The 12,893-nt window shown below is 44.2% G+C and overlaps 1 protein-coding gene across 6 annotated transcripts in view; it reads right to left on the bottom strand.

The window, feature by feature from the left end:
• Positions 1-3,139: 3,139 nt before the first annotated feature.
• GNG12 (G protein subunit gamma 12) overlaps positions 3,140-12,893 on the bottom strand; it is a 121,895-nt gene continuing 112,141 nt past the window's right edge. For all 6 annotated transcript variants that reach the window (XM_024119805.3, XM_055084543.1, XM_024119807.3 and 3 more), the window contains 2 exons: positions 8,207-8,339; positions 3,140-6,076 (listed from right to left, as the gene is read on the bottom strand). In XM_024119805.3, the coding sequence (XP_023975573.1) occupies positions 5,951-6,076; positions 8,207-8,299 (219 nt within the window). In that variant the 5' untranslated portion in view covers positions 8,300-8,339 and the 3' untranslated portion in view covers positions 3,140-5,950. The remainder of the gene's footprint in view (positions 6,077-8,206; positions 8,340-12,893) is intronic.

The raw sequence follows: 12,893 nt of genomic DNA, 5'->3' as shown, positions 1-12,893 counted from the left end.
GATTTCAGGTTTTTTTGTGGCTGGAGCTCTCTCTTCTATCACTAAGGTGTGTGTGTGTGTGTGTGTGTGTGTGTGTGTGTTAAGATGGCATGATTGGATCTAGAGACCAGGAGTAGCAATTTGCACATAGATGTCTCAGCTGGAGATTTAACGTGCAAATTCAAGAACTTACCATTATATATCTTGGCCATTCCAATTACTTGCTTTCATTATTGAATAGATTACCTAGGAGGATTTATAGGGTATAAAAATGCTTTGTATGTAAAATTAATTCTCAATACACCTAAAACTTTATGATTAACTTCTCCTTTGTGCTAAGCATTGCTCTCTCCATAGTTCTATTTTATAGCATCAGTTGTCTTCTACAGATTAATATATTAAGTCATATAGCATTTCAGGATACATTTATTTGGACTGCATTTTCTTCCAGTGCAGAGAAAATATTGATTTCTTAAAAAATTGTTGAGGTGAGGGTTCCTGAGACCAGCTGTATGTTTGCCCAGGACTGGCCTATAGCTAAATGGCCTTTAATAGATGTGATTGACTCAGATAAGGAAACAGCAATTGGGGAAGCATCTGAAGGGAAAGGTTATTTGCTGCTCACAGTGGCAAAGGGGTAGAGTCGCAAGCAGGGCCATGCTCTAAAAGCAAGCTAAAGGCAATAGACATGCCAGGTTGTGCAAAGATGGCTTACAGCTGATGGCAGGACAGGTTCTACAAAGTCAGAGCCGTGAGGCCAAAGTTTGTAAATCTAGACACAGGGACTCAAAAGACTGTCAAAAGACTCAAAAGACCTAGCCCCAAGTAAGAAGGCTTATGGTGAATGTCCATACGTATATGTGTAACAGACCCTTGCCAATCTTGCCAATGAGAAGCTTGTCACAGCGCACGTCCAGGAGAGCTGGACCTGCATCTCCACATTTAGCTCCCACATTACCAGCAGGCTTGAGTTCTTTGTTCATACCATTAAGGTTGCATACCATTTCATCTGCCACGTTTACTTACTTAGTCTACCCATTTCAGCTTCATTGTCCTCCATCCCCTTATCCCTACCCAAGTCCCATCTACCACCCCCAATACCGTCTTCCATTGAAAGTCACAGGAACTTCTGGTAATTTGGTCTGAGCCAGTGAAAGTGCTGGTCAGTTGCTGCCTATTTTTCATGACCAACGTGTCTAAATTCTTCAGTCCTTTCCTAGGAAGGGCTGAGTGGCTATCTTTTGCCCCTACCCTTTGTAGTGTGTATGTGCTGGTTTTCGGAAACAGGGGCCATCTCTTTAGCTTGCCCAGCCCATAACCTTGTTGGCTGCCTTCTCCCCGGCTTTCTGGATGAAGTTGTCCCTCCCTTGATCTCTGTGGGAATCCCAGCTCTGGAGGAAGGGACTGGGCAGGAGGCAGGGTACCTTCAACAAACACTTGGTGAATATGACTCTTCAAGTCTGATGACCTTTCCATTTGTTGTCTGTTTCTATGGTCACAGCCGGGTCTCAGGATGGTAAAGAGCCTTCCACACATAGTGAATCACTACACCACTCCTCCTTAACAACTTCCACTGCCTTCTGGTTGCTTGCAGGGTAAGTGGTATGGGAGACGCTCTGCACACTAGCTTTGAGCTCACTTTTCTCCTCCTCCTGTCATTCCCTCCCAAGACTTCATTCCAACGCATACAGGGTTTCTTCGTCTCTCAAGACCTAGTTCGAACACCACCTCCCTTGGAAGCCTTCTCAGACTTTGCTGATATGGAGGTAGCCCTCCTTCCTCTGGGCTCTCACGGCACTGTGTGTTCACCTGAGTTCAGGCACTTTGCACACGGTACTATAATTATTAGTTTATATATTGGTTATTCCCACCCTTCCTTGCCCTAGACTGTGAGCTTCTCACGGGCTGGTGTGAGCCTTATTCATTTGAGTGTAATCAGAGCCTGAGTTCCATACCTGGCTCTCAGCAGGTGCTCAGAAAATGTTAACTGAATGAATGCAGGAAAAGGGGAAGAGGATTGGTCTTCTGTTAGTTTATTGAGCAAACTACAGTAGGAAGATTCAATGAGGCACTGATCCAGTAAAGAAAGCAACGGTGCTTTAATGAAACTTCTTTCAAATCTGTGAACACATTAGCTATGAAGTAAATGCTTTTATTCTTTCTGCAGAACAGATTTCCAAACAATGATCACAATGTTTAGGTTAATAAGATGCTGGACAGATGAGTAGTCAAAGAATGTTATAAAACAACAATCCCATCAACTATACGTCAAATGCAAATTTACTGAGACATCAAGAGAATGTATGTTTATAGTTACATGGCTATAAACAAGACATTATTACAGTAATCAAGTCCACAAAACTAGAAAAAAAAGCCATATAACAAAAAGGCCTTTCATAAGCTATTAAATGAGCACACACAATAGCCAAACCAATTCTATATTTGAAGCAGCATATAGCACCAACATGTTGGCAGGACCAGTAGAGGGGTAGTAGGCTGCTGGATGGAACAGGGGGATCTCAGCCATCATCTACTTCAAGCTCCATTTTACAGATGGTGAAATGGAGGCCCAGAGAGATGTAGTGCCTTGTTCAAAGTCACACAACACAGGGACACAGGATTGGCTAGACAACGAACGATCCAGGCCACCCAGCTCTAGGTAAGTGTTCTATTTTAACATACAGATAATTCTACTTGATTCAGTGTATTTTTTTTCCTATTAACAGATCTACCATAAAAAGTCAATACAAGTCCTAACACACTCTGGTATTTATTATGTTTATTGAGAAAGGACTGACATGTACTGTGATTTACTTCTTGGGACTATATAGCTGTTAAAATTCGGAGTAATCACTCAGATGACACTCTTTTAGGTGCAAACTGACTGAGAAGAAGGAATCTGGAGGGAAAGTTTGGCACATCCTGCACTACCTAAACTAACTTATGCCTCAAAGTTACTAAATTGTTGGTATAATTGTTTTTTCTGATAGTTGAAAGATTAGTAAAGCACAAAAGTAGTCCCAATAGAGAGAAAGCAAATCAGGTCTTTCCTTTAAAGGGTAAGTATGGCACTTTTCATTTTAATAATAAGGTAAAGAAATGTAAAAACCTGATTCTTATTTAGAAAAAAACCTATAGCTTGTGAACCACCTGGTATAGAAAGTGTTTCTCTATTTAAAAAAAAAGTGTTTCCGTAAAGTACTTTGGAGTCTTGAAATTCTGTCTAGCATATCTTGCCATGGTCCTGAGGCCTCAATTGGACAGATTTATGATGCACTAATGAAGATATAAGAATGGAAAGAGAGATCACTGTTAACAGAAGCAGCATTAAAGACAAAGTATAGTGAACATATTTAAATAGCTTCATAGGTATGCAGGCAAGAAGTTGCATGCACGTAAGTGATTAGGTGTGTCATTATAGTGGTAGTTGGAAAAAATAACACACACTGGGCATTTGTCTGTCATTATCAAAAACCAGTTGCTGCCGAATAGTTAAACTGTGGCTTTACAAGTAGAATAAAGCCTGATAAATAAAAGTGACTTCTGCATATCATATATATGTATACATATATTATATTTTTCTCACATAGATGTCTAGTTATAAGTAAATCAACATTTAGTTACAATTTTTCTCCCCCCTTGGGTCCAGCATCAAAGGATTTGATATCACTTTTCTTAAACATACCCTACACTAGGTTAGGAAGTTACATGATTTTCATACTCATAGCCTTTATGATATCTGGCCAGCAAAAATAAAAATGAAATCTCCTGGGACCTCAAGTCCATTCCTAACCACTACAGGCATGTTAACAAATATATAGCAAACCATATTTGTTTGTTTTCTGTTAGGTAAAAGAACATGTTTTAGTACTAAAGGATAAACTATGCTTGCTACCAAAAATGTGTACATAGCAGTATAATAAAAGTAATTTCATGAAAATATTTTGTAACAAGCTACATTATAAATATTTAAAGAAACATGGTAAATATCAGAGTGAAAATAAGATTAGTGTTCTGAAACTATCAGTAGAAAAATATACTTATAAAAAAAGAATGTCTCATTAAGTGAAGCTGTAAATGTAAAGTTGTCTTATTAATGTACATTTCAAATATCACCTTTTGAAAGGAAAAACTGTTCTCTCTCCAACAGGTGCCTATAATTTACTTGGAAACTGGGCGTTTTGCAGAACTAAGCATAGAAGACAAGAGGGTAACAGCGGTGGCGTGATTTCCACATGGTCCTGGAAGAGTGAGGCCCGTTCACAATGCTGAATAGGCAGGTGATTTGGAGAAATACGGAATATATTTGAGAAGCTTGGAAACAGTACTGCATTTGTTCACCCACAATTAGCATAATACTCAAAGCTCAGACATTAGATTTTAAAAGGAGCTTGCACTGCAGGGCAAGAGCGTACAGAACTAGGGAAAACCGTTGTAAGTAATTCCTTCTTGGGGAGGAATCCTTTTTGAGACTATTTTAAATCGTTCATTAGTAGTTGTTTTTAATGAACTGAAGCTGAATTAAAATATCAAAGGTCTAGTGTATGGTTTGGGCCCATAAATAAGCATTTAAAAAGACCCTCTCTTCCTCTTAGATAAAGTTAACGTAGGAGATGCCTTCTGGCCATAGGAGATGCCTTCTTTTGGCATCCCCACTGGAAATTCTGAGGATATGTGGCAGCACCATCATGCCCAGAGGAAAATCAAGGAGCCCAACACCCAGCTGCTGGAACCGTGGGCCCAGGTAGCGAGCCACTGGATCCCAGCCTGTCTCAGATGGTGTGAGGACAAGCTAGGGATGACGATGCTGCTGCAGATATTTGAAAAGAGCTTAAGTAAGTAAGCGTCTGATACCTTTACGTTCTTTTTGCATGTATGTTTCTTCCCCATCATGATCTGCCCACTTGGGGCTGGGAGGTGAACATTGCCTCTGAGGACATGTTCTGGCGGCAGAGGAAAGATAGAGGGGAGGCAGAGAAAGTGAGCTAAATCACAAAGTTGGGCCAAGGAGAGCAGCTGTTTTTCACGCATTCCTGCTCCTCTCTTGGCCCGGCTCACGGCTGCTGTCTTGCTCCCATCGTTAGAGTGGAAATTTCAGAGGTGCCTACCCGTGCTCCAGAGAACGTGAGCCCCGGGGCACAGCTGCCCAGGGTACTCCCCAAGGGCCTCCTCCCCTTTTCTAGACGCAGGATCACTGAAGCCCGAAAGCCCTTGGTGAATTAATACTCATAAAAGGGCTTTTAGTTCAGTTTTTAAATTTTAATTGGCACAGTTTACTGTAGCCTAAGAGGTCAGCAAGATCTCAAGAGGAGAGAGATGACTTCATTACTCAATTACAATGAATGCAGTCTTTAGGGTGTTCTTTACTTTTTGTACAATAACTATAAGAAAAGAATTTAATTCTACCCACACACAGCTCAAGATAAAGGTATAACAACTTCTTCTGGAGTTGAACTGATGGTCTGGAGAGAGAGACGTTTTAATAGGGAAATAAGCTTTGAGATGTGTATATACAAACACACATATATATACACAAAACACTCCTCACCCACGTATACTGTACAGATTGGCATAACCCTATTAAGAACATACTATGATAGAAAGGCTTTAGGACAAGTTATTCTTGGCATTTTAATTGAGACGAGTCCTTAGGTAATTTAGGTCTTAACTGGATCATTCACATATTTGTTTTTATAAAAGGCCAGACCAACTTTCCTTCAGCAGTAACCCAATATGACACCAGAGTCAACAAATGGAAAACAAGATTGTTATTCTGTATTAATTCATTAAAGGGCATTTTAGAGAAAGGACAACTTGGAAAACAAAGACTTCAGAGTCCATGATTCCAAGTTAGTTAAGAGCATTTTAGTTATTAGCAGTGGTTACCAAATAAGCCGAAGGTAAATCTTTTCAAGGAGCTGTTCAGCATTTGCTTTGTTGAAAAGAAGGGAGGAACCACTTCACTACTCCTCTATAAGATGATGCAGGTCTTTTTGTCTTTGAAAGGGTTTTCTGAAGTTGGTATCCCCATCAGCAGAGGGTCATTCCTTGCATGCTCCTCACAGTAGGACATGAGGTCCGCTGATGCCTTTGAAACCTGGTGTGTAGACAGACCAAAGCAAACAAAGAAAATATTTACAGGATGCAACTAGAGATGATCACACTAAGTGAAGTAAGTCAGACAGACACATACCATACGATATCACTTATATGTGGAATCTAAAATATGGCACAAATGAACCTATCTATCTACAAAACAGACTCATAGACATAGAGAACAGACTTGTGGTTGTCAAGGCGGAGGGAGAGAGATGGACTGGGAGCTTGGGGTTGGTAGATGTAAACTACTATGTATAGGCTGGATAAACAACAAGGTCCTACTGTCTAGCACAGGGGACTATATTCAGTATCCTGTGATAAACCATAATGGAAAAGAATATAAAAGAATGTCTATATGTGTATAACTGAGTCACTTTGCTGTAGAGCAGAGACAGACTGGCACAAAACTGTAAATCAACTATACTTCAATAAAAAAAATTAAAAATAAAATAGTTACAAACTTGAAAGGTATTTGAATGCTAACCCACTGGGTGGAAGACTGTTGGAGAACAGGATAACCAAAGTATCACTCCCAGATTATTTATTTGTTACTTAAAGAGGGAAAAGGTACTTCTAAATGGAGAAATCTGGCAGATAAGGCCTTCCTTAACCAAGTGATCAAACTGACATCAGATGTCTCTTGGAGTGAGTGCAGAAGACTCGCCACCAGCCAGCTAGTATTTCTGTCCAAACTTTTAGCCTGAATTTGATCGTCAGCAAACAATCCCATCTAAAGCGAGGGCCATTCTGAAAAGTGAGTGGCCTGGAATCTTCGAAGCTGGACTATGTGTTAGATACTATCAGCAGCTGGTCCTGAATGTAAGCGTTGTACTGTGGCTACGTAGAAGAATGCCCTTATACTTAGGAGACAGATGGTGAAGTATTAGGGGTGATGCGTCACGATGTTTGCAAGTAACTTTCAACAAATTTAAAGAAAAAATTATGTCAGTTTTGTGAGTGGGTGTTTGTAGAAACAGAAAACAAGTGCGGTAAAATGCTAATAATTGGTGAATCTTGGTAAACAAACAAACAGTGTATGGGTGTTTGTTGTTACAACTCTTCCACAGGTTTGAAATTTCTCAAAATAAAAAGTTGGGGGGCGAGGGGAAAAAGAAAAGTGTCTGTGATTCAAAGGAAGGTTATATCTTAGTTTCTATCCAATAACACATCGATTAGCATGCACAACAGAGTTAAAGAACCGAATTATGGGCTCGGAGCCAAAACTCAGAATAGAGCCAAATTCTAGTAGAGCTTCAAGATTTACTGTTAAAGATTGGGCTTGGGGGAATAAAAAGAGGGACAAAGCCAGCATGGGAAGATGCAGTACCTTACTTTGGCATGAGTTAAAAATGGAAATACCACGCCCTGTTCAGAAGTCTGGGTGGAAGACCCGTTAGAATAATCAGATCAGTGTCCTCAGGCCAGGGGCACAGGCAGCCTCCTGTTTTGAAGACAGGTGACTATCTCTAGGCCCAGAGGAATTTATCAGGTGACTGCTTCAGTATCTAGGAAACGGCCATTACTCACAACATTCCAAGGCACTCACGCCTAGCCCTCTCTGCGGGTCTGGGGGCAAAAAGACTTCAAAGTCAGGTGACCCAACAAATGCCTTCTGGTTTCCTCCAGATCTCAACTAAGGCTGGCGACACTTACCCTGGGTTGCAGACTGTGGTCGTCAAAGTCCGCACACACTGAAAAACCCACCTTCTCCTAAAAAGGACACCTGGTTGTTGACTTATGCAAGGCCACCTTGGCTGCACTGATAACTCTAGAACACTTCATACATTCCAGAGGGATGACGAGGGTGTTTATAAAGTCCACCTGGAAGCCCTGTCCCGAGGGAGAACACGGTGACAGAGGGCTCGACCATGTGCGCTCAGGGAAGGCAGGTCCTCAGGAAATCCTGTCTCGGGCTTTAGGTTTTCTGTCCACACAGAGAGCCTCACTCGGACACTCTGGCTCGCCAGTGCTGTGTTGAAATGAAAGTTAAGATTCGGAGACTCTCAGCTGGCTCGGGGAAAATCCTGGCACCTGGCCCGATTACCTGGCATCCACCTTCTCAGAAATGTGGCCCAGCCTTGGGAGGGCAGAGGGCTGAAAACACATCTGACCCACTCAAGGCTCTTACCTTTATTCTTTCGATGGAGGCTTCCATTCTCAGCTGCTGCACAGTCCTTCTTGCCTGGGCGATGTTGTTGGTGCTGGCTGTCTTGCTGGACATCTTCAGTTACGGTTTCACCTGAAATCTGAAGATCTGGAATCTGTTTTTTTCAAAGGTGAAGAACAGTCATCTTTAAGTTGCTTAGACACTCATAATGCTTTGAGGGGAAAAGGATGCATTGCTGGTCACCACAGCCTCTTGGAGGCTGCTACCACAAAGCCCCTCGGCAATGGGAGTGGCCGCCTCAGTTTCTAAGCTTGTAATCCTTTTGAGCACCTCCATGAATCTTTCGTCTGCAGAAACCCAGTACTAGTACAGTACTAGTAGTTTAATCCATGCGCCCCATATACAGCATAAAATAGCGTTTTCTAAGGGGAAACAAACACACACAGACATCCGTGGTAGTTACAAGGCCTCCAGCCAACGTGGGCCATGCTCCATGTGCAGGTTAACATTACTGCCCTGTACGTTAATAGAAGGTTTGATTTCATTTCGTTTTGGCTCTCTTACCCAACTATTACACTGATACAAATCCTGGCAACAGAAAAGGGCAGAAGAGAGTGCTTCTGGAGAACTCTGCACAAAGGGTGCATTTTTAGGTGCTATCAAGATTTGCAGTCCTTTGGAGAAAGCTAGGCAGATAAGGAAGCCTTTATTCAGGAAAAATTGGGAAGCTTTCAGCTGAAAGACTCTCAATGACAGATCCACAGCAAAAGTCACATGGGATACAGCCTCAAGCCTGAAATATTTAATGGAACTACATCAGCACCTCCCCCCCTGCCCCACCCCTTTGACCTCTCTGGCTTCATCCTGGTGGCCAAGGCACTAGCTAATCCCACACCCCCACCACATGTTCGTGGGCCTGCCCTCTGCCTCTCTCTCCCGGTGAAAAGCAAAGGAAACATCCCGGACCTTGAGCTTCGACCGGTCTAGTTGCCCAATGGCATAGTCCAAGGGGAAGGCGGGCTGGGGAAAAGCACTGCCTGGTGCCCCCGCCATATATGGCTAAGTTCTCTCTCGGCGCGGCGGCATTGGAAGACATCGCAGAGCTGGCAGCCCTGGCAGTTTATGAGTCATAGCAGGTGGACAGTAGGTGTGCCTCGCCGGTGCTATGCCAGGGCTCAGCAAAGTCTGAGGACACCGTGGCGCCAGCAGCAAACGCAGGCTGACTCAACCTTCTGGGGGGGGCTGCAGGTGCACGAGGCGTATCTGCCATAAAGGCTTACACTAGATAAGGCTGCCGAAAACAGCAACCCACAGCTCCTGCGGTGTCCACCGGAGTTCTACCGCACTCAGAATGCTTCCGATGGCTGAGTTCAAGGACTTGGATAGGGCTTGTACCTTCTGAAGTCAGAGGCAGCTTTGGGTCAAATGCCCAAATAAAACTGTGCTTTTAACTGCGTGCAGAACTTTGAAATCCAGCCTAATCAGCAAGCTTCATGTTCCTGGTTTGGACCCTACCTCTTCCAGTTACTTAACCTCTATGAGCCCATGTTTTCTCATTTGTAATATAGGGATACTATTGTTTTTGAGGATTCAATTCACTGGTGCACATGCAGTGTTTAGCATAGGACCAAGGCACTCCATACACAGCAGCTGCTATTGTATTTATCCTTGGGGGTCACACCCAGCGCAGTGAATGGGAATCCTCTGTGTACCTACCTGCCTCCCCCTGGTCAATGGGCCTCCAAGCGTTTTAACCGACTGGTCTGGGTGGGCTATGGGCATAGGCCCCAGGCAATTCTGCTGCACTCTGGTGTCAGGGCAGAATAGAATGTCTGGAAACAGCCCACTGAGGATTCCCCTAGCATAAGGGAGCCCAAGCTGTGCAGGAAACTGGGAGGAGCCCTCGTGTGGCAGGGCACGGTGGCCTTGCCTTGGGCGACCTGGTTACAACACACTTCCTGACAAGCTGCCTCCTCCTCAGATTCCGCACTCATCCTGCCCCACCCAAAGGAGAGGCTGAGGGTCTCCTCCCGGTGACTTTGCACACACCCAGCGGTCTGGCCCAGCCCTTCTGTGCTCCCAGCAAGCAACTGTTAACAGAGCCTTTGAAATGGGTCTAAGGCAGCAGGCAGCCTTTCTGCGAACAGTTTGAAGTGCCCTGATTCACAGCGCGCTGGTCCTCGTTTTGTTCCCTGTAGCACGTTCAACGGGGCTCCCCTGCCAGCTGGCGCCTGTTCTGAGGATTGGCCCCCAGCCTTCAGAACGCGAATGTGACACCCTTTCTGAGTGGCCTGTGGTTTCCAGGCTGCACCCTTAGGACTTTATAAATGTTCCCTTTGCAGGAAAATAACACCAAGCAGTCGCTTCTTCTCAACTTCTAGGGCATAAAGTTTCCAAGGCCTGAGCAAGTTTTCCTGTAACTGCAGAACATTTCACGCACACATCAGGACTGGGTCAGCCATGGCTCCTCCCACCCACACAGCTGTAAGCAAATAGTCCACAATTTGGCTTTAGTTATAAAATGCTTGGGTAGGTCCTCCTAAAATTGGTGAGAAACTTTGCATCTGGTACACGGACGACTTACTTCCTGACTGTATTATAGTCACGATTATAAACAGCCAGTGGTTCACAGTTCATGCTTGCCAGCTTGGGGCTCTTACAGCTTTCCCCACTTCTGACATCTGTGTTCTGACCTGCTCCTTCACAGAGAGCCCTCTCCCTATCCCTCAGATAGCTTCCTGCTCCCTTCGGCTGGGGATCCCTCTAGAAAAAGTTGTACACTGGGCCACTGGTAAAGAACATAATTTCTTATGATAACATGCTTCCAATGGAGAAGTCAAATCAAAATTATGTCGTTTTAACCTAAGGAACCTCTTCAGGGAACTCAGTGGGCTGAGCTGCCTCACGTGTATGAAAGCAGGGTCACAGCTGCTTGATGTCTGAGCGGTGGGTGGTGTTTACAGGAGCAGGAGGTCTCGCTGAGGACGTCCTCCCCACCTGCAGCTGCTCTGCATTGCCTCAATGGCTGGGCTGGGGCAGAACCAGACCAAGAGGCTGGGACACAAACATCTCTGAGCCTCTCTGCACCCTCAGAGGGTGTCTTTGGTCTTCCCTCAATGCACGGATGTCTGGCTGTTTGTGCTACTACTTGGATAAAAAACTTGTGTTATTCTTACTCCAAAAATAGTTTCCAAGACAAACAGCACCCGATGTATAGGACCTTAGAGCGCACACATACTTTCATCCGCATTCGTATGTGAAGCCTCACTCTCAGCCTGAAAGGTATATTACTTTTTCATCCTTGTTTTATAGATGAGGCAACCAAAATTAGAAAAACTTGCTCCAAGTTAATCCAGCTCACAGCCTTGAACTAACTTTTAAGCCTCTCCACCCCAGAAGCCACACTTCCTACTGTATCAAGGAAAGGATGCAATTCCAATTAATTTGATTCACAGACACTCTGGACATCACTGAACAGTCTACGATGTGGTTCTCATCAAGGGCGACCTTGACACTCCATGACCTGGAGTTGTGGCCTTGCTGATGGCTTCACGTTTGTACAGCACCCCTTCTGGTGCAGAAGGCATCTGCTTGCCTGTCTAGTGCCCTGGAAGACAGGTCTCCCCTCTCATATCCATAAGCTAAGTGAGAATGTTCTCGCTGTGGCTATTAGGCAAGGACTGAGGTCAACTTCTGGAGTCACTGGATAACCCACCCAGAAGGGCCCAGGCCTGTGCCTGCCTGTGCAGACACCCAGGTTTGATAAAACTCTGGCTATTGCTTCTGCAGCCTTGTTTCCACTTTTACATGTGGCTGAGAGATTTGAATAAACATAAGTAGTATTTAGCTATTCAGATACTTTGCATTGGTTTTAATGCTATTATTCATCTGAATTCTCAGCTTCCTAGAAATTCCTAGGAACGAGATGTCACATTAGGGAAATGTGGGCATTTTAATCTTTGTCAAGAGGGGACTGAAGCAGGGAGAGGAGGGTGGGGATGGAAAGTGTGTCACAGAGAACACTCTGCGGGGAAGGCACCAGGAAGCCCCAGGATCTGAATCACAAGTCATCATGGCCTGGCCAGTAACTGAATCACTGGAGTGAAGCCAACTTTCTGAGCAAACACACCCCTTGTGGCTGTAATAAAAGAGCAGACTGCAAAAAAAAAAAAAGACAGCAGGCTACCACTTACCCTCTGATCCTGCCTTCAACTATCAATGTCTTACCCCAGGCTCTCTGCCTGCTCCTCATCTGCTAAAGGGGACAGCAATCTAACAGGCTTGTTGGGAGGACAAACAGGAGCACCTAGCACTAATGCACCCGGTACACACAGACGTTTAACAAGTGCTGGGCCCCTAGGCTTGTTAATAAGATGAAAACCACATGCTCAGTGGGAAACAAGGGAAAAATTCAGACAGTAAAACAAGAGTTTCAAGGTAATGTGATCAGGTAGCAACATCTACTGATAGGGTCTTGGCAGGAGTTCAGGGAGTGGACAGTCAGGCCCCTAAGAACTGGTTTTCTATTCTCATGAACACTTATTATTTTCTATCAGAGCCTGCAGGCTGAATCCAGACTGCAGATGTGTTTGGTTGGGTCCCACAGAGGGTTAACTAAATTGTGTGTGTGTGTGTGTGTGTGTGTGTGTGTGTGTGTGTGAGAGAGAGAGAGAGAGAGAGGGAGAGAGGGAGAGAGGGAGAGAGGGAG

The sequence above is a fragment of the Physeter macrocephalus genome, chromosome 4, assembly GCF_002837175.3.
Source record: "Physeter macrocephalus isolate SW-GA chromosome 4, ASM283717v5, whole genome shotgun sequence".
Taxonomy (NCBI): domain Eukaryota; kingdom Metazoa; phylum Chordata; class Mammalia; order Artiodactyla; family Physeteridae; genus Physeter; species Physeter macrocephalus.
Note: the sequence above shows the minus strand (reverse complement) of the source record. Positions and strands in the feature narration are given on the sequence as shown.